This window comes from Leuresthes tenuis, unplaced genomic scaffold (assembly GCF_036924035.1).
Source record: "Leuresthes tenuis unplaced genomic scaffold, fLeuTen1.0.hap1 SCAF_19, whole genome shotgun sequence".
NCBI classification, from domain to species: Eukaryota; Metazoa; Chordata; class Actinopteri; order Atheriniformes; family Atherinopsidae; genus Leuresthes; species Leuresthes tenuis.
This window is the reverse complement of record NW_027325373.1, coordinates 13,002,810-13,022,918: the sequence shown is the minus strand read 5'-3', so window position 1 is coordinate 13,022,918 and position 20,109 is coordinate 13,002,810. Positions and strand designations below refer to the sequence as shown.

General features: G+C 41.2%; 3 protein-coding genes across 18 annotated transcripts in view; 1 reads left to right on the top strand and 2 right to left on the bottom strand.

The window, feature by feature from the left end:
• The window catches only part of dnm1a (dynamin 1a), a 52,722-nt gene extending 45,122 nt beyond the window's left edge, over nucleotides 1-7,600 (bottom strand). For all 14 annotated transcript variants that reach the window (XM_072372541.1, XM_072372530.1, XM_072372527.1 and 11 more), the window contains exon 1: nucleotides 7,194-7,600. In XM_072372541.1, the coding sequence (XP_072228642.1) occupies nucleotides 7,194-7,354 (161 nt within the window). In that variant the 5' untranslated portion in view covers nucleotides 7,355-7,600. The remainder of the gene's footprint in view (nucleotides 1-7,193) is intronic.
• Nucleotides 1-20,109, bottom strand: part of bbln (bublin coiled coil protein) — a 142,965-nt gene that overhangs the window by 122,361 nt on the left and 495 nt on the right. The window contains exon 2 of one of the 2 annotated variants that reach the window (XR_011909095.1): nucleotides 18,588-19,387. Coding sequence is in view for 1 of the 2 variants with exons in the window: in XM_072372545.1 (XP_072228646.1) it covers nucleotides 19,131-19,387 (257 nt within the window). In the remaining variant the exon portion in view is untranslated. Of the gene's footprint in view, nucleotides 1-18,330; nucleotides 19,388-20,109 lie in introns of those variants that run through there. The other variant, XM_072372545.1, reaches the window with a different exon arrangement.
• Nucleotides 8,217-18,483, top strand: ciz1a (cdkn1a interacting zinc finger protein 1a). Of its 2 annotated transcripts, none has more exons than XM_072372542.1 (16): nucleotides 8,217-8,376; nucleotides 8,809-9,066; nucleotides 9,823-9,950; nucleotides 10,059-10,279; nucleotides 11,059-11,176; nucleotides 11,314-11,395; nucleotides 11,880-11,971; nucleotides 12,117-12,196; nucleotides 12,342-12,548; nucleotides 12,651-12,781; nucleotides 12,891-12,984; nucleotides 13,115-13,219; nucleotides 13,356-13,499; nucleotides 13,601-13,679; nucleotides 13,783-13,904; nucleotides 15,517-18,483. In XM_072372542.1, exons 2-16 carry the CDS (start codon nucleotides 8,903-8,905, stop codon nucleotides 16,087-16,089), a joined length of 2,340 nt encoding a protein of 779 aa, XP_072228643.1. In that variant the 5' UTR covers nucleotides 8,217-8,376; nucleotides 8,809-8,902; the 3' UTR covers nucleotides 16,090-18,483. The 2 variants fall into 2 exon arrangements, with proteins under 2 accessions (XP_072228643.1, XP_072228644.1); XM_072372543.1 differs by lacking the exon at nucleotides 8,217-8,376 and adding an exon at nucleotides 8,411-8,717.

Sequence of the window (20,109 nt, the reverse complement as noted above, 5' to 3'; positions counted from 1 at the left end):
GAGTACCAGAAGATTAATTTGACTGATGGCTCTAAAAATCAGTTTCCCACTGATAGACTTAATAGATTAAATTCATGGGGACATTCAGTCACTTGTTCATTCATTCATTCTCTCTAATTTGCTGTAGTAGTACAACACACACACACATACACCCACCCACAAGCGTCTAGCGAGTGCCAGCGGCTGTGGAGCAGTGACTCATTGCTTCTTTTACAATCAGGGATCTAAAACCAACACACACAAATTCCACAGTGAGGGCACACATACACACAGCCTCTCTATTTGCTCATGACGAAAGTTTTCACTCAAACACAAGAGCCACGCTTAAAAAAGTTTTTAAACGTCATTTTAAATTATTTTTACATTTTGTTGTGTCAGACATTTTCAAGTAATATCTGTCTTCATAACTTCCCTGTAAGCAGCGACAGTTTCACAGATGATCTAGATTATATAGGCAGGTTTATTCAGTTTCCTTTATCTCCAATCACTTTAGTTTGTTATTGAAAATCCATGTATCGTGTATGTGTTTATCTATTATGTCTGTCGTAAGTTCTCTGTAAGACACAGTCATAATTCTATTAACTCAACCCGCCACCCAGTGTGTGCGTCACCTCACTTCCGATTCCCAGACGCAGTCAGACACTGAGCCTCATCTAATCCTGCTCTAATGCAGCATTATGAGCCCTGACAGCAGTGAACCATCACAACCAGGAGAGTTTCCTCCACAATAGGACGTAGAAACGTTTTTGCTGATAAATAGGACACGCACATACACAGACATGAACATGTACTGCTGTGAACCACTGTTGAAGATAGAGCCAATGGCGCTTCTGACTGCTGGATGGTGGAAATCGAGATTAGACCAGAGCCAATGGGAGAATGTGTTGGAGGCAAGCTGTGGCCCAAACAGAGATTAGTGGTAATCCTCTGGGGCAGCATCAGAACAAATGATGTCCTCTGTCTCTCAATGACTGCTTTCTCACTCTTCCTGTGTCCATACGCTGTTCAGCCTTAACAGTTTACCTCCGTCTTTAAGAGATTTTATCACCGCAACAAGACCTCATTTTACAGCTACCATAAATTCCTAATGATTTCCTGAGACGTTTCCATGAGAGAACTGAAACTAATTAGTTTCAGTTTTATCTTCTTCTTTTTTTCTTTTTTTTTGTCAGTTTCATTGATAGATTTTTGATCAGACAAAACATGCATTTTGGTGTTGCCAGTGTAATTAGCTTGTTGACCAGATGATTAACCAATTAGTTAAATCAATTCATGTTACTATTACAATAGTTGCAGCCAGAGTTAGTAAGTACTGAGCCTTTTATGTGTTTGGGAATCATTTTCAAAAGTTGTGTTGACAGTATAAAAAGTTGCATCAGAATGATCTTGTTAGAAAGAAATCCATTGAAACCATGATATTCAATCATCCATCCGTTTTCTATTACCACTTAATCCAATTTAGGGTCGCAGGGGGGCTGGAGCCTATCCCAGCTGTCATTGGGTGAGAGGCGGAGTACACCCTGGACAGGTCGCCAGTCCATCACAGGGCCACACAGAGACAAACGAGACAACCATGCACAATCACACTCACTCCTAGGGACAGCTCGTGAATTTAGAATCACCAATTGACCTAACATGCATGTTTTTGGACGGTGGGAGGAAGCCGGAGTAACTTGGCGATGAGGCTAACTTGCAGTACAATTACTTTTTTACATATATATGACATATTTATACATATCATGTAACTTGAAACTAATTGCAATGAGATATCATTAGATTATCATTCATCATTATCATTTATCATTCATATAAAAGATTAGATTAGATTATGAACTGTTCTTTTAAACTTGATCATGCACACTGAGCACCAAAACTTAAGACTAATTTGTAAATTAAATAAAAATAAAATTAAATAAATGTGGTAAGAACAAAAAAAAATCTCTCAGAAGGATAGTGGATAAGAAGAATAAGTATCTTGAAAAAGGAACTGTTACGGTTAAACATAAATTCATCTCTATTGAAATAGCAAAAGAAACCAAACGTAGAAATAATTTACTATTTGCCTTATAGGAGACACAAACCTAAGAAATCAGTTTGTGTGAGAAGACTGAGAGAATCCAGGTAAAATATTAAACTGCAGTAGAATCAAATATAGATCACGCAGCACATGATACCATTTTTTCTGTGGTGTAATACCTTCACATTAGACTATAATCATCCCACTGTCATTAAGGGACCATCCATGTCTATGTAGCTAATTCACGCCCCCTTCCTTAGGGTGAACAGAATAAAGGTTCAGTACTGCTGCAGTACATTGTCCTGATGCCGCTCTACAGTACAGTTTTAGCCCTCAACCACAGCGTTATGTAACATGACACCAGCTATATATTATAAGCTTAATGTGGGGAGTTGGAACAGCGAGGACAGCCTGGAGTGAAATATATCTATGATGTAGTTCCACAGTATGTTCTTAGGTTATGTGAATGCCAACAGCCTTCACTGACAACAATAAGCTTCAGTCAGTTAAGCTGTGTAAAACGCAGCAGCAACACACTCCTGGATTTATTTGCATCACAGCAAAACATTGTGTTGCATATAACCTGTTTTCTATTTTTCTTGTGTTCTTTTGCCAGTATCAAGGAATAATCTGACCTTTTATCCCTGTTTTTTGTTTTTTTGCACAAGATATTTTTCGGGTGCCAAAATGAGGAATACGTTTCATGCCATTATATTTATAATTCATTGGTGACATTAACCCGAGGAGCTCTTTAGTCTCCCATGATGACAGAGCTATAACACATGAAAGCAGCTGTCATTGGCGATGACATTCAGCCTTTGTTGTGTTCCTGGGAGTGAGTCCTGCTGATTCATTGGTCAGCATTTCAAAGAGAGCTGTCCGTGGTACTGAAACAACCTTCTGGGCAAAAACTGAGCTCTACTCTGAGGCAAGCAGCACATTAAAGTGAACGCTCTGTTGGTTGAAAGACTCGGCAGACTGAATCTAAGCCTTCCTGAAACAGATATACAACTACATTAGGTTGTTTTATGGAACAGCTTTTTAGCTCCTATAGTGTATTTGTGCCTCCTCAAGAGATCCTAATCTCCACAGACTACTTAATTTGACACACAATGCAAGACAAATACAGCTTTGAAACAAACCTGCATTATGACAGGGTCTCCAGAAGCTTTACTATTTGATTGACTGCTTTCACTTTGACTCTTTGATCACCTTCAACTAGCTTTAAAAAAAAATCAAATGTTACTTCATTGATAGAATAATATTGACTTTAACTCAACCGTCATTCCTATAACCACTGTGTGCTAACAGGCTTCACCCAGCTGATGCTCAATGTGTTCAGCACAACAGACCTGCTTTGTCTGTGATAATTAGACTCATGGGAGTCTAAAATACTGACTGGGTGACAGCCCTAAATGGAGAACAGCAGATGCGCTGCAATTTCTATTCATTAAATGTCTTATTCTATGTTGACAAACACAAGTGAACCAAAGCGATGTGGCAAGAAGATCGAAGACCAACGCACAGTGAAGCTTGACCTGTGTGAACAGGTATAAAAAACAAAGAGAAAAGACTCTGCAAAAGTTTGATAACAAGCTTGTGGAAATGTTATGTCCATAATTCAGATAAATGCCAAACATTCAATGGTGTCAGCTCCTTTTGCTGTTGATTTTCTGCCTTTCTTTGTTTTTATCTAATAACTAATATCTTTGGTCTCTGAGCTCTGTGGTGTGAAACTGACGGCAGTTTTTCCCTATTTTCTGACAATGAATATACTTTTTCTAGATAGACTTTTTATCTCAAGAGGCCATTTTCCTGGATAGTAAAGGAAGATACCGGGTTATTGAAAGAAAAAAAAATCAACAAAGAATAAATAAAAATGGCTATATGCAACATATATTTCTTACGTTGTCTTTTGGTTGAAAAAATTTATTAATTGTAAATCATTCTATTGATCAAAGAAGACTGAGGGCACATACATATTATTTTCTTAATGTCAGAGGCAAGAGAAAGGGTATAAAACACAAAAAATTGCAAGGAAAGGAAAAGTGTTTGAAAAACATCAGCTTTGAGCAAACACCTCTGAGTTCTCCACTCTACCACTTTACCAACAACAGAGAACCAGTTGAGCACCAGCTGAGCTGAATTTCAATCAAGAGACATGAAACACAGGTCAAATTGGCATGAAAAACATTAAACCAAATGGTGAAAACACAAGCTCGCTGCAAGGATGACTTGAGGCAGGATCGAGAAACAGTGAAGGACAAATAACAAGGAAGAACAGACTAATTTGATTTGTGCCCTCTGACATTCCTTCATATTAGTACAGCATATATACACAGCTTTTGGCTGTCCTTTTCGCTGAGTCACACCTGCCAGGTATGCGACAGCACCCAATCACATCTAATCCACCTGAGAGATGAGTTGTCTCTTAAATCAAGTCCTTTCAGCAATTCTTTCAGTTTTTGATTGTATAGTTGCTGGTATTTGCCCACATCCTAGAACAATTAGGTTGGAATGATGCTTTGATAATCAGACTTCTTGAAAGAAAAAACAACTGTCTTCATTTCTCGATGTATTTATACCACCAAATATACAAGTTGTAGACCAATGAATCTGATTTAAAACAGCTAATATGCCTGAAATAACTGCGTTCTCAATGCCATTGTGAAGGTTTATTCTTTCCGGTCGGGTATCTCTGTGAGCCATAAGCTTCAAAACCTTACAGAGGGTGGAAAGAGCCCGCAGTGTGACGGGAATAAAAATCAACCTGGAGGTTGTTTATCTCTAGTAAAGAAAAAGGCTGATATACAGGGATCTTAATGACAGACAGATTACCTTACTGACAGACTTAGCAAACCTCTGTATTATAGACGCAGGGAGAGGAAGACAAAGATGGAAAAAGGAAGCTTTGTCACGTGTGATAACACACTGCATTGTAAGTGTTGTGTTGGGTTAGCTTGATAACACAAACATATTGGGTGACTGGGGGGAGGTAGAAGACTGGAGTAGAGGGAGGAGCTGAGCAACATCACTGCAGCTGGACCAGAGGACTGAATATAAACACAAGCACCGCAGGATACTACGCAGCAATCTGTTCTACACAGCAGCAAAGACTGAAGGCCTTACTGGCACAAGATAGCAAGTCATCCATTTGCCATGTTCATATAACCCATCTTTGTAAGAATGTTTAAATCTCTCCTACGTCTAAGCCCCGGTCCCTTGAGTAGGGAAGCATAATTAGCCACAAGCTGTTTCTATGACTACAGCTGAGTGATGCAACACAGGGATCCAGTGATGAGCGTAAAGAGATAGTTTCAATCACTTTAAAAAAAAGCCAACTGATAGGGCTACAAAAAAAGAGAGACAAGACAAATTACATAAGTAATAACAAGATGTCGTTCAACATGGTTTTTACAATTGTGCTTTTTGCCACTCTGAATGATATTAAGCATAATTTACCTGCCTATGTAGAGTTAAAGAGGAACAGCAGTCTGTTAATAGGTCTTGAATAATATATTGCAACTGCATATGTGCAGCTTGTGATGAAGCTGCACAAAATGCGATAAATTAATGAAGAGCCTTTAAACAAAAATAAACGGAAAAAAAACTTAACATACAGTGCAAAACAAAAGACAAATTAACAAAAGAAAAAAAAACTTCAGAAAACATAATAAATCAGAAAACACAACATCTCACAAACAAAACAACGATACAGAAAAAACTATATTTCAAATATGATGCTACAAAATGCTACACCCTTTCAGAAAACACAAGAAAAAAACTAACAAATCTGTTCAAAGTTGCTATTTTTTTACTTCAAATGTCATGTTTTCTGATTTGGTTTTTCATGTTTTCAGAAAATATCTTGTGTTTTATTGTGTATCGTAATATTTTGCTGTCTCCCTATGGATGTATCTATGTTTTGCCTTTTGTCCAAGTGGTACATATCTTAAATGGGAGGCCTCGCCTACTCCCAGTTAAGATGGAGATTAGTGACCATGTGTTGAACTATGGTAGACCTATAAATCTACCTGGGAGGGGAGGATCTGTTCCAAATCTTTAAGAGACAATCACTTGCTGAACAGATGGATTTATCTCTGTTCAGTGGGATAAATGACATTTTGCCATGGAATACCCAGGCCTTGGGAGCGAGTTGGCTGGGAGCCTCTATACGCATACACTCTAAGCTTGCTTAAGCAAGAAATTCTGCTGAATCACACGACTGTGCACAAAGCATAACCCCACTATAAAAGCACAAAAAAGAAATCTTGGCATGAAGTGAAAACAGGGTTTAAACCCCTGTTTTTAACACCCATGATGCTCTCTGCATGCAGTAAGCTTCACTTCCAGTATTATGGCAGACAGATGGGTGAGCTGAGCTAGAAGGGCTCAAAGCTCAGGTGGACTCTCATTCTCTCACAAGGTCAGAGGAGACTGCAGCAAAACAGATCAAATTTGCTCCCTTTTGCTTTGTTTTGTATCATCATCAACAGGAGCAGTAACTAAGGCAGGCAGAGTAAACAAAACACAACGTAAAAAAACGTTTGCAAAGCTGAAACCTCCACGCATGACAAGCATCCTTTTTTTTTTTGCTCACTTGTATGTTGAAGATTAAACAGCTTGTGGGCAACAAAATGGTAGCCCTGCCAAAAAAGCAACACAAGCAGCCTGATTCTGTATCTGTATCTTATTTACAGGAATACAGCCTTCACATTGACCCTGCCTGTCTAATAGACCTCTGGGGATTTATAATAGTGACCATGTAAAAAAAAAAACGCACTTCTATCAAAACAATAGCCAAGTTTATAAACTCATAGCGCCTTACTTTTAGTTTTTTTTTTTTTGTCACAGATGGGTCACCAAACTAAACATAGAGCTATAACGGGAATTTGTGGCCCATGAATGCATCATGCAGGAGTAAACAGATAAACTTCACCGGGGATTTATGTAGGCCTCACAAAATAATCTGCTTGTCTGAGTGCTGTGTCAGTGGAAGACATTAGAGTTATAAGGCATTAAAAGTAGGTGAATCTGCGCCTATTTGGATTGTCCAAGTCTCGGTGCAGCCTCTCTGGTGGATTTGAACCTGCTTTCAAGGGGGATGGGGACAGGGCCGCTTGAGTGATGTACCGGAGCTCACTAACATCCACTGCAGCCTGGAAAAGCTACTTACTTCCCGACGAAGTTCTCCAGCACCGAGCTCTTCCCTGCGCTCTGGCCGCCCACCACTGCGATCTGCGGCAGGTCAAGATTTGCGTTTTGCCCTATGGAGGAGAAAGCATCCTGCATGCGGTTAACCAGAGGAATCAGATCCTCCATTCCCCGGTTCCCCATCTTTGCGATGTAAGAGGAAGGACCGTGCTCCTTTTCAAAACAGGGACGGGTTTATCTGCTCGTCCTCTTCGTCCCTGCACGCCACCCTCGCGTTCAGAGGGCGAATTTTGTTTGAATGGTTGTTTTTTTGTTTTTGCGCACACGCCGGTTCACCTCTCGGTTTGCGCTCTCATTGACGACCCTTGCTCGGTATGTCAGATCACCTCAAAAAAGGACTCTCTCTACCACACTCCTCTTCGAGCACCGCAGCGGTGGGGGGAGTAGGATGAGGATGATCTCTTGTATTTTCTCAGGAGATACCTGCAGTACCCCAAACGCACCGCTTGGACATGTATTTTTACAGTTTTGTCTGGCGAATTAATTTTTCCTGAGACCGAAATCTAGTCTTGTGTTTCTAATGTATTGTATTTTCAATGTTACTACCACAGAGCACGCATTGGTTTGGTGGACAGGGAGCTAAATAAAACATCAAAGTAATTTGAACCTATTCCAAGAGTCTAATACTCGTGAATTTGACATATCAGTGTATTTTGTTATGTGTTCCAAAACAATTACGATATAATATCATGTGATAGGCTATATTTTATAGAATGAACACAAGGCACCCTTAAGATGTTAAATTGTTGTGATATCATAATAAGATTTCAGTGTTTCCTGGCTTAGCAATTATTTTTGGTTAGTTGACATTAGCTTGCAGATATGTGTAAATATTGTTTTCATCGCATTTAAATGGACTTTGGCATTTGGTTTGAGAAGGCGATATGGTTTGATTTGAAAACTCTACATTATTTAGAGCCCCGTTTATTATGCAGACTTTTTCACTTCTCTAGACAACCACTAGGGGGCGACAGGGTCCAGTCATTGTGCCAGAAGCTGGATTGGGTTTCTGCTTTATGCAAGTTCCACCGCAGCTGCGACAGCGAGTAGTTAACTGTGCGCTCAGACTTTTTCTTTAGGTTGTCAACCAACGTCACTGCTTTCCTCTCTAAGAAGTTTCTCATTGTATCTCCATCAAGCCTGAGGTAAAGTGGGGAAAATTCTGTTGGAGGAGCACAAATGTCGAATAGCTAGCCCGTGGAAAGCTAAGCTAACCCGTTGTGTTCAGTCACTCAGTGGTGGCTAATGTAGCATTAGCTTCGTTCATGTCAAAGCAGGTGTAGCTGCAGTTCATCTATGATCTATACATTGTTTAGAATAAAATTCCACCCTGCTGTCAAAACAGCCGCTTCTAATGCTGCCCTCTTCACAAAGTTTGCTGTCTAAGGAAATCAAAATAAACTTAGCAAGCCTATGTTTTTGTTAGCATATTTGCTAACAATAGCTATTTATCATGAAATATGAGAGCGACCTGTTGTCTCAGGTGGTGCGTACTGTTTATAGGTGTGTCTAAACAATAAGTTAATGTGACCGCAGGTTATATAAACCTTCAAGCGTTTTTCCTTCTTCCCATCAAGGGATCTCATGTTGTAGGAGGTGCCAGACGTTGGCACCGCACAACTCAGGGTCTGACAGCTCACTTTAACCCAGCGTAGGATATTACAGCCCGTGATGTTCAACCCACACATCCATCAGCAGCAGCAACAGCAGCAGCAGCAACAGTTTCACCAGCACCTGCGACAGCTACAGCAACTTTTCCAGCAGCAGCCTCCGCCTCCTCCTCCACCGCAGCCGCCGCCGTCACACCATGTCGCCCATCACCACCAGACACCGCGGTAAGCTTTTCAAATCGAGAACGGGGATCATGTTGGGCCTTCGGTGCGAAAACAACACCTGCCAAAGTTAAACTGTGCTCGTGGCTTCAGATATTGAATATGTTGCCGACGCAGTGTGAGATGGTTATCATTATGTGATTTTGCCATGCTCTGTTATTAAACCGGTAATGTTGATTTAGATGTGTGTAGTATAAAACAATGTTTAAAATAAACCCTTTGTTTGGGCCTTTTGGGCAGTGGCGACCAGTCAAAACAAAGTCTGATCTAGATTTAATCACCTGTTAGACATAATGTACAATGGGGTCTTGGGGATGTTTTGGTTTTAATCCTGATTTAAAATGTAGGTACCTCTGTTTATTCCGAGGATGAATGAAATAAATATTGAGTTTATTTTTTGTAGCAAGTTAATCCAGCGTTTCTTATTTGATTTTATATCATAGAAATATTCAGTGTTTGGTTTTATACATATGTGTATATGAGCAATTAGGCACTGTTATTAGATACTTGTGTTGTTATGCTAATTGAGTGAATATGCCTTGTAATTGTGTTTTTATTATTATAGCTCACTAAACCAGACGTATAAGTTGTGTATTGGTCCATATCAGAGATCCTACACAGCCCACCAAATTTCAAATAAAGAGAAAATAGACCCTTTTGTTTAAAAAAAAAAAAAAAAGGGTCTTACAGCGAGGGTGTGGCCTCTGAGATGATGCGGTACATTTACTGTCTCTCGTGTTTTGGTATATTTTTGCCCAGAGCCATTCCTGGTCCTCCTCAGACGGCCCCTCCTCCGAGGATGGTCAACCTGTGCCAGGCGACCCAGGCGACCATCATCGCCCCCAATCCAATGCTGCAGGGTGCTCTACTGATGCAGCAGATGCAGGGTACAGTTTGGATTATAAGCGATAGGAAAGCAGCGTGTTGAAAAGCCCAAAGTACATGACTAACAGGACTCACCCATTTGTCTGCTCTCATGCTTTGCTTTCATCTAGGCAACATGCGGGGCTTTGGGATGGGTGGGCAGCAGTTCCGGCAGTTCTTCACCGCGGGGACCAGGTCGTCCCTGCTGGGACCAGTTCCCATGGGCATGGCCATCAAGTCCCCCATCATGGGTTTCCCAGCTGCACGACCCTTCCACCCACATGCTCGCTTCTACAACACAACCACCACCACCACCACCACAGCCTCTTCCTCCTCTTCCATCTCTACCACAGTAATAACAGCAGCATCATTACAATAACTAATATTTCTCCAGATTTTCAGTCCAGTCTAAGTTAATCATGATTTAACAGTGGTTTTGTAGATTTATTTTTTATAAATGCAAGTAACCATAATTGTATGAATTTGAAAGTATCTTATTTAAAGTAAACCATTGATTTTATTTGCAGGAATGTATCGCTTTAAAGAAACATATTTTTTAATGCTAAATATACCACAAATATGATAAGACATAATATTTCCTATCCCGATATGTTATTAGACTGCATATCTTTGAGTTTTCCACGTTTGTTTGGCCCAAAGAAACACTGCAAGTATGTAGATTCACATAAATTTACATTGATGGATTTTATTCTCAAAATTTACTGACTTTGGACAGTTAACTATGACAGTAAGACAGATTATTTACTATTCTGAGTTTTTTATTTATTTATTTCAAGCTCTTTAGGAATGTTAACTTAAAGAGGACGATGAGAACAAAGTTTTAAACAGGAAAAAAAAAACAAAGCAAATTTCAGAGGGAGGACAGCAGACATGATGTAAGTTGCACATCTGGCTCTCACTTTATTATCAGTGTTCATGCATTCATACAGAATAACAAAACAGTTTTTTACTCTTTGAATCTGAGCTTCAACCAATAACATGTAGTTCTGTTTTAATGTTTCTGAAGTGCATCTTCATTTCAGACTATCGCTGATGATGCCAATTGTAAAAACCAGGCTTTGTCTTTACACAAGGTATATTTGGAGTCCTGTTTTCTGTCTCTGTGTGCAGGACACCGCATCTCGACAGTCAGACAGGAAGAGAGACAGTGAGCAGATGGCAGTTAGCACAGACGACCAACCACCAGCAGCAGCAGCAGCAGCAGCTAGCAGTGCTAATGACGCTACAGGTAGCACTGAGATTCAACCACCACTGAAACGTTTCCACTGTGAAAGAAGGGGAAATGAACAGAAATCCCATCTGTATGCTGAAATGCTAGGCATGCACGTTTTAAAGGGATTTTTTTAATTTTCTTGCTTCCCACAGATGGTGTTGTGGGAGGAGTGGATGGACAGGTCTCTGAGGAGCAACTTGAAGAACCTGTAGTGAAGAGGCAGAGAACAGAAGGGTCAGAAAAACTCTTCTATTTTATTGCCTGTGGTTGTACTGGATGTACCAGAAATGATGTTGTATCATTTTATCTTTAGAAAACATCTCATTTATGGATAAGTTGAAATTGTTGATGCTAAGCAAGGCAAGTTTCTTTAAAAATGGCAACCTAAAGTGTTTCCAAACAGGCATTAAGATGCTAAAAAAGAATACAAGAGGAAAAAGATACAGATGTTTATTAAAAGTAAATTAATTAGATATAAAATGTATCACATCAAGGTACCATGACTGCTTTCTTTGGCTTTAGCTGCCTTTACTCAAGCTTGATGTTGAGCTTGTTTTAAGGACAGTGAGACAGTGTATGTTATTGTCTTTAAATACAGAAAACTGCAGTTCCTTTCTCAGTTTACTTTCTCAAGTACCCAAAACGAAAGAAGGCAAGATAACATTGTGTCCTGTTTGACAGTAATTGCTCAACATGTGCGGCTCCTTCTCTGTCTCAGGTCAGAGAAACCTAAAGAACAGTGTGTTATTGAGACCATCACTGCTGCTCCGGCAGAGTGCAACAGCAACACAGAGTATATCCAGCCTGAAGGTACAATACACAAACTTTAATGTCTGCTTTGGAAAATCGATTATTTTAGGTACCAGAATTTTGGACAGTCCTAATATATGTGTGTGTTCAGGTCTATCAGGGTGAGCTCTAAGCCGTGAGTTTCTGTCTTCTTGCCTTTTCAAAGGTTGCAGCGTTCAGGAGGATGAAGGCTCCAGCAGGGGATCAGAAGCTGTTGAGGCACTGGTGGAGACCAGTTCTGACCAAGTGAGAGAAGCTTTTTTTTTCTTTTCATGTTGTTTTGTGCTTGGTTAGGACATGCACAAAATAAAATAACCCAGTGCTATGAAATGATTCAGCAAATGAGTCATTAGGTTACATGCCAGCCCTGATTTGCCATCCCTCTCTGTAGGCTTACAGCTGCTTGTCAGCCCAGCCGACCTCTGGCAGGCTGAGTGAAGAGGACCAGCAGGTAAATTTGCCAGCAGAGGAGACTTCACAGGGCCAAGATGCCTCTTTGGCTTCACCAGGGAGCCAGGAAGAAGACGAGGAAGGTGTAGCAGAGGGCTCGAACAAGTTCTACTGCTATCTTTGCAGCATCACGTGTCACAACCAGCAAGTAGGTTGAAAAAGCACGAGGCCGATGGAGGAATGATTTTGTTCGGCCCTATCTTGTGCTTAATGCTTTCACTTGTGTGTGTGTGTGTGTGTGTGTGTGTAGAACTTTAGGAGTCACATGAACAGCATTTCCCACCAGCAGAGGATGATGGAGATCCAACACATGAGCAATGCTTGTCTGGTCACCCTGCTGCCTCGAGTGCACGAGTCTCTCCAGGGAGTAAGCAAAGATGGGTCAGTTCAAAATGCTTTTTTTTTTTCTTTTCTTTTGCTTATATTTTGTCTTATGTGTTGTTAGAAACGGATGATAAATGGTCTTCATGCTTAATATTTGTGTTTGCAGAGAAAAGAAAGCTGACTCGAAGCGTTGGTGTGCCAGCTGTCACGCCCACTTCAGCTGCAGCATCACAGACCACCGTCGCTCAGAGGAGCACAAAGTAACCAGCTGCTCGCTTTCTAGATAACCACGTTTACATAGAGTTCAAGAAATGTTGCGAAATGTCTCAAACGATTCAGCTTTCCTGGTTGTTCCGGTGAGAACCTGCTGTCTCCTCATTGTCTCTTCAGCTTGCAAGCAGAATGGACATCTCCTCCTGCGCAGTCTGCAAGAAAAGATTCAAGACCTCCCAGAATTTTCTGGAGCACCTGCGCTCCCAGGAGCACCGACAGAAGGTGGGCGAGATACCTGCATTTATCTTTTTTGATTCAGTAATCAGCAAGCGTTTTCCCGGGAGCGAAGACGAAATGAAGTCATTGATTTTCTGCGCTCGTTTCGCACATCACCAATGTACTTGTCACTGTTTATTAGCTCCAGGAAAATGGCTGTGAAGCCTGGGCCAAGCTGACTGCCTTGGACACGGATGGCTTTTCATTAGAAGAGGGGGAGGAGGGCAGTGAGGAGGAGGAGGGAGAGGAAAGGCAGAGCGAGGATGGAGACCAAAGAGGCACACAGGTGATTTGCATCTAATTTGTTGTTGTTTGGTACGGGCAATATTTGCATTTTTTGTTCTGCCTCGCTGTGAGATAATCTAACGACAGCTGATGCTGTTACAGGATGGCTGGTCCTCCCTGAAAGAAGTGACCCTAAATGAGATGGCCAGTGATGAGCAGTATGACCCTGACACTGTCTATGGTTTGTGAATTCGCCTTTCATCTTTTTGCTTTCTTTTTCTGCCTTTCTGTGCGATGGTCACGTGATTTTTTATTTTATTTTTTCATTTATCTTTTTTTGATAGGATCCAGTTTTTTAGTTCCAGTCGCAGGCTTCATCTGCAGACTCTGCAACAAGTTTTATCACTTTGAATCCTCTGCCCTGCACACTCACTGCAAGTCACTGAACCACTTTGAGAACCTCAAGGTGAGTTTGACTTCACTCCTTTGCCCGGTGCGTTGGTGTGTGTTTTACCTGCTTGTTCGGCTCGTTAGTGTTTCTCTTCCTCTCTCTGCGGTAAACATGTTGTGATGACCTGTTGTGTAACCTGATGGGAGCTTCGGCTACTGAGCGAGTAAATGATTGATAGGGACGTCTCAACCCGCAGGATTACTTTTGCATTTTTGTCGAGGTCTAAGGTTCCGAGCAGATTAGGCAAATAAACTACGTTTGCTGCTCCCGGACATTTCACCGCATTGGTCACACAGCAACCTTTAAAGTCAACCTCAGCTCAATTTATTCCAAATCCACTGATGTTACACATTTATAAGGATTGTGAAACACTCAAAAGACCAGGGTGTGCCAAAATCTTCTCATTAGCCTCTCTCACATATCCATATCGGTTGTGGTGAAAAAGATCCCAACCTGCCGCTGTTCCTCGTTGTAATCCACACATTCCGAACACAAGCACAGCATTGATTCAAGCATCTCCACCACTGCGGCTTACGGTCCCAGCTGTGTGTGGCCCCCAGCAGTTCAAAGCAGGAAGTTTGATGTTGTGTTTCCAGTAATGTGACACATTTCTTCAGGTCGCGGGTGCTTTTGCTTGTGTCTTAGAGAGTAACCACTATAAAAACAATCAGATTAACTCCTCCAAAGCGGTTGCAGGAAATGACAACTCACAAATCTGTCAACATCGTACATTTCTGTGGATTTCCCCGGGAAGTCCTGCTTCTTGGCGCCCGGTTACTGCGATCAAGATGGAGGGACGTGAGGCAAGGAAAGGGCCTCCCAAAAGACCCTGGTTCCTGGAAAAGCTTTGTGTGTCGCAGAATGTTCAAAGGTTCCACTAACTCAGTGTGGTTTTTAAAATACCAGCTTCTGCTCTTCCTCTTCCTCATGTCACGTCAGTCTTCTGTCACTTCAGTGCTGTTGTATATCCAGTGTTACAAAGAAATTGTTCTTTTAAATGTCGGCACAGGTTTGGTCGAGCTGACTGACTTATAATTTCCCCTTTCGCATCAAATGCACAACATTTTCTTTCAGGCAGACAGTTTATAAACTCTTTAAGCTTCGAAATAAGGATTTGGTTCAAGTGAACCTTTTTGAACCACCGTTAATTTCACATACACATCGTTAGAATTTAAAACTAGCTACATCAGCCTAATCTTCTTTTTTTTTTTCTTTAAATTTAGATTAAGCACACACTTAACCTGCTTCACTTCTCTGTAACTAATGCAAAAAGAAGTGAACAAGCCCCCATATTCACAACAAATTACAACCAGGCAGAGAAAACCTTTTATATCAGCTTCCTGCAGCAAACTCACTCCCATATATGCACACATACAGACACACAGACTCACAGCTCACCTGTCACAGGTTACTGGTGAATGCTTACCACAGAGAGAGTTTAAAAACAAGTTGTACAGGTATAAACATCCGCCAACACATCAGGCGATCCCAGGGTCATAATCAAAAACTTGGTGGTCAGTAAAGTAAGCGACTAGTGTGTCTGAAGGAGAAGTAACATGGATGAAAAAGCTTTCAAACTTAAGTCTCTGTTGGCTTACTGCAGTGTTGTTGTGCTTCTGATCCTCAGAGATGCAGAACATCGATGAGTCAAAAGAGTGAAGCTCCTCAGTCCTCCAAGAAATCCACTCAAGCTGCAGACAGCGTCAGGTCTGTAACAGAGACCCCCACAGACTGCTCAAATGAAGGTTCGCTCTCCGTTGACACGGGTGCCGCTGCTAATCTGAACTCCATGCAGCCCATCATTACAGTCAGCCAATTGAAAACGCAGACAGAAAACCAGCCGCAAGAGAAACAACAGGAAACCGACTCAACCTCACAGGACTTGACCATCTCAGCAACCAGCACTGGGGACCTAGACCAAGACCTCAGCCTTCATCACGAGGAGGAAGACAACCCTTCCCAGGCATCTGAAGCTCAGGAGAGTCCAGCTGAGCTGCCTGCTGGCAGCAGAGAGGAGGCAGAGGCAGAGCCGGCAGAGGCAGAGCCAGCACCTGCTGCTGCTGCTGCGGATTCTAATGAAGAGGAGGAGGTGGAAGAGAAGGAGGAGGAACTTCCTGCAGGCCCAGGGAAAAAGAACAGCACGGGGAAGGCAAAAAGCACCGCCAAACGCAGGTCGGGAAGGGCCACGAACAGACGCTGAGCTGAAAAGTCGATGTAGGAAGGAGCCTGCATCTCTGAACGCATCAATAGGACAAGATGTTACTATATGTCAAGAGGTGCTTTGATGGAACTGAGACCAAGAAAAGTCAAAAGCCCATCTTCTCTCCAACACACACCAACTGGCTGCTGTGTCCAGTAGAACAGGACTTTTCATCAGAACTGCTCTCCCAGGGTGGGAAATTCACATCTGTTTAATAGAGGTTTGCATTGTTCATTGTGGGTAAGGTTCTTTATTTTGGCTCTCAGGTGGAAAATCTTTTTTTTTTCTTTGCAGAGGCCGTCTACTAACCTCAAAGTTACATGACAGCAAAATGAGATCACTGGAGAAGGTGTCATTAGTCTTTACAGACTTTACAGTCCCAGCTGCTTTTTTGTCCTCCAGAGTTTGGAATAAGGAGAAACTTCTTGTGTTGGATAATCCTTTAACACCAAATGACCTGTTCCACACTACATCTAAGCAGGTTGTGAGAATTAAGTATGCTTTCACTAGTTTGTATAAGTTTTTATGCAGAACTGTCAGTCAGCCGTTAAATCCCAAGACAACGAATTAACAGTTTCAAAGACTTGACTTCCAAAGTCGTAGTTTGACCAGAGCCATCAGTTACACTAAAATAGTTGTACTGTATTCAAGTAGTATGGGAGTGGTTTCAAATGACAGAAAGCTCCATTTAACCCGAAATTACAGATATGAGGTTTTTTTTTAAAACCTCAAGAAAAGGGAACAATGACATCCATGGTAGAAAATGTAATGACTCCGACTGCGCTTACGTTGACTCACCGCTGCTTGTATGCGGCTCAGATGTTAATTTTCCACCCTGCTGTCCTTTACTCGAGAGTCTGATGAGGGCCCAGTTCCAGCTTCTGGCGTTTTTTCGAGCTCGCTAATGATTGTTTTAAAAAAAAAAAAAAAATGAACAAAAAGTGAACCTCTACAGATGCGGCAGATTATACTTACAGTGCGGTGGAAACATTTGTCACATTGCTAACCATGTAGCAAATGCTTTTAGAAAGCCGGAAAGTTAGAATGTAACCCCGAGTTAAGTGTTTGATCAGGGGACGGCTGTCTTGAGGAAGTGTTGAAATTGTTCTTTGGTTTGAGTATTGAGAAACATTGGAATCCTGAATCGGATCAGTTTGGTTTAAGGCATTTTCTGTTCTTATTTGTTGACTTGGGTTCAATTTGATGTGGTGTGCAGGACAAAAAAAAAAATGCCAGCAGCTGTTGCCTTTATGATGAAACTGTCTTGAATATGCTTATTGGTTTGCTGTCTGTAATAAAGAGTGGAAAGAAGCTGAATGTAGACCTCTTTTACACGAGTGGACAGCCAGTGGAAAAGAGTCCCCTTTTATTGAAATGTGAAAGGAACTCTTAGTGAGAACAGCAGCAGATGTGCTTCATCGACATGTCAGAAAGGCTTCTTTCCATCAGGATCAGCTGTCTCTAACTGCCTGGGAGTTTTCATGTTTAAAAAAAATGCTGCATTTCGTTCATTTTGACACTTCAGTGACCGTCGGTCGAAGCTTATTTAATTCTCAGAATCCGTAAAGAAAGAGTACCCAGGTTTAATGAATAGTACTGGCACCGCCAGAAGTTTTATGCAAAATCAGACTTGGTGTCACATTCCCATGGAGGTTTTTAAAAGTATGTCTAAATTTGGGAGGTGGAAGTTAACCTTGACATGAAACGCTTCTGTTAGCACTCACAGAGCAATATTGGTCTTGGTCGCTGGTGGTTTGACTCCAGTTATAAATAGTTTTGTTAGTTTTGCTCTCACTGAAGACTTTCTGTACACTGGACAGAATCCAAAAGGAAGATTCATGAGGCGTGTGTCGGTATTTAACGTAGCAAGAAAAGAAAAAAGAAAAAAAACATCCTCAGAAACTCTTTCCTCTGATTTAAAGTAGCCGGTTACATCCAAGAATGTAACTCTGTGTCATTTTGGTGCTTACGAGCCTCCACGAGGTGGGAGTGAGGATGGGTCGGTTCCCTCTTTGTGACAAGTGTGCTGCTCTGGAAACATTTCATCCTCCATATGAGTGAGGCGTATTTAAAAACCACAAGAAACTGACACATGTAGCAACCCTGGTTGTCACGGCGACGAGTCTGGTGACTTTGTTTCTGAAGGAACGAGACGTGAGATGAACCGTGCTCTTCGAGCTCTGAAACGGAATGAAGCAGGAGAGAAAAATGACACTTAAAAGATCATTTCAAACAAAGCTGTACGTTTTCTTATTGTATTTTTATTCAGCTACTGAAAAATTTAAATGAACAACCAGGTGACGTTTTCTAACTGCTGGAAGTTTAACGTATTTTTTGGATGTTTGTTTTCTGTTTGGAAGTAATCTTTAATTTATATTAAAATGTCTGACAATTCCCGGGCTGTGTTGACTTCATTTTAATGGCTTACACTTAACACACAGACACTGTTCAAACTCCAGCGCGGCACCTGGAATGTAACATTATATTCTTTGGGATACAGTAAATACATGGACTACAACTTTAACAAAGCGAATGACCGTGTTAAATGGCTCATAGGTGAAGCCAGAAACACAAATTTAATAGTATACCCACTTTGGAAGAAGGACAAACATGAGCACTTTCCTCTCATGGCTCATACAAATCATTCCCTCAGTTCTATTCCAAACGACAGATGTTTCTTGTAGTTCCATCGTCACCTAATAAATAATGCAGCAGATTTTAATTACAATTTATTTTTTTAAAGAAGTACACGGCTTTTTGCCGTTGCTGTGATGAAATGTTGCAATACCCGATTTCTATGAGAAGCAGGTGGGGGAAAAAAACACCAGCGAGTCAAAGTTCACCGAAGGGAGAAAAACTGGATCGAGTTCAGAGATGTAAAACCACACAGCTTTTACACACATCTGCCAGCGGGGGGGGGGGGGGGTGTAAATACACAGAGGTGTTAGATGGGCATGGATGCAGATCACGGGTGACTAGTCCCGACACAGATTAGGAGTTGAGTCAGCTCATTAATACTTGTATCCCGGCTTTTCACAATCTCACGCGCCTCCATTTTCCTTATTTAGGTCTTCCTTGCTGGGTAAGGAGGGCTCCTCCTCTGCAGGACGACGCTCCTCCTCAGTATGATGCTCCCCCTGGGTTGAGGAGCCAAGCAGCTGGGCCCTGAATTCCAGGCGGGCTTGCCGATTTGACTCCAGCAGTTCATGCATTTTGCCATTGAGCGTGTCGTTACGCTCTTCCAGGTCGTCCAGATACGAATTGATCTGATCCAGCATGGAGTTGATGTCGGCGTACTCTGTGGATGTGCAGCAGACCAGTTTAAGATTAGCTTCTTGCGTACATTTGATGTTTTGGAGTTTTTTGAACAAAAAGAGACTAATTAATTTATAATGTAACGATGCTGTAACTACAATAACATTAATGCTGTCAAAGGGGCATAAATAAAACACGTTTTTACCGACTTTCAGCAACCGAGATTTAAAAGGCGAACGTTTTGTTTTATTTCACCTTTACACTTTCAGTGTATTTTATTGCTATTTTCGGCACATAAAATATTTTCAAAGTTACATAAACAAAAGTCCACACCATACAAAGGTTTTTTTTTTATATATATAAATATAAAGTAACAAGAGGTGCTACAGGAATAGCATGTCATGCCCAGAATTTCAAGGACTATAAGGGAAAGCAGAACCTTAGCTGTCAGTTATAATATGCCCTTTTTGACCTGAAAACTTAACATTTTAGATTTAAATTAGCATATTTAAAGTATAAATGGGTGAACACAGTTACCAAAAGAACACTACTGGGTCAACTGTCCATAAAATGCTAATGCAGACCGCATATTTCAGTCGGTTTTTAATTCATTTCTAAACATAAATCGAAACTTTAATTCCCATACATCCACAAACCAACAACTAAAATTCTATGTAACCGGACATCAAACCATGGTTCAATACTTTAATCTGCCAGTAGAGTATTTTGAATTGTGGTAGTTTTGAAGTTTGTATTCTAATCTTA

What these genes read in the sequence shown, in the direction of transcription:
- ciz1a (XM_072372542.1), top strand. Translation starts at nt 8,903, where the DNA reads ATGTTCAACCCACACATCCATCAGCAGCAGCAACAGCAGCAGCAGCAA. An exon ending in CCTCTTCCATCTCTACCACA is followed by an intron (nt 10,280 to 11,058) that starts GTAATAACAGCA and finishes CTCTGTGTGCAG; the next exon opens with GACACCGCATCTCGACAGTC. An exon ending in CAGTGCTAATGACGCTACAG is followed by an intron (nt 11,177 to 11,313) that starts GTAGCACTGAGA and finishes TGCTTCCCACAG; the next exon opens with ATGGTGTTGTGGGAGGAGTG.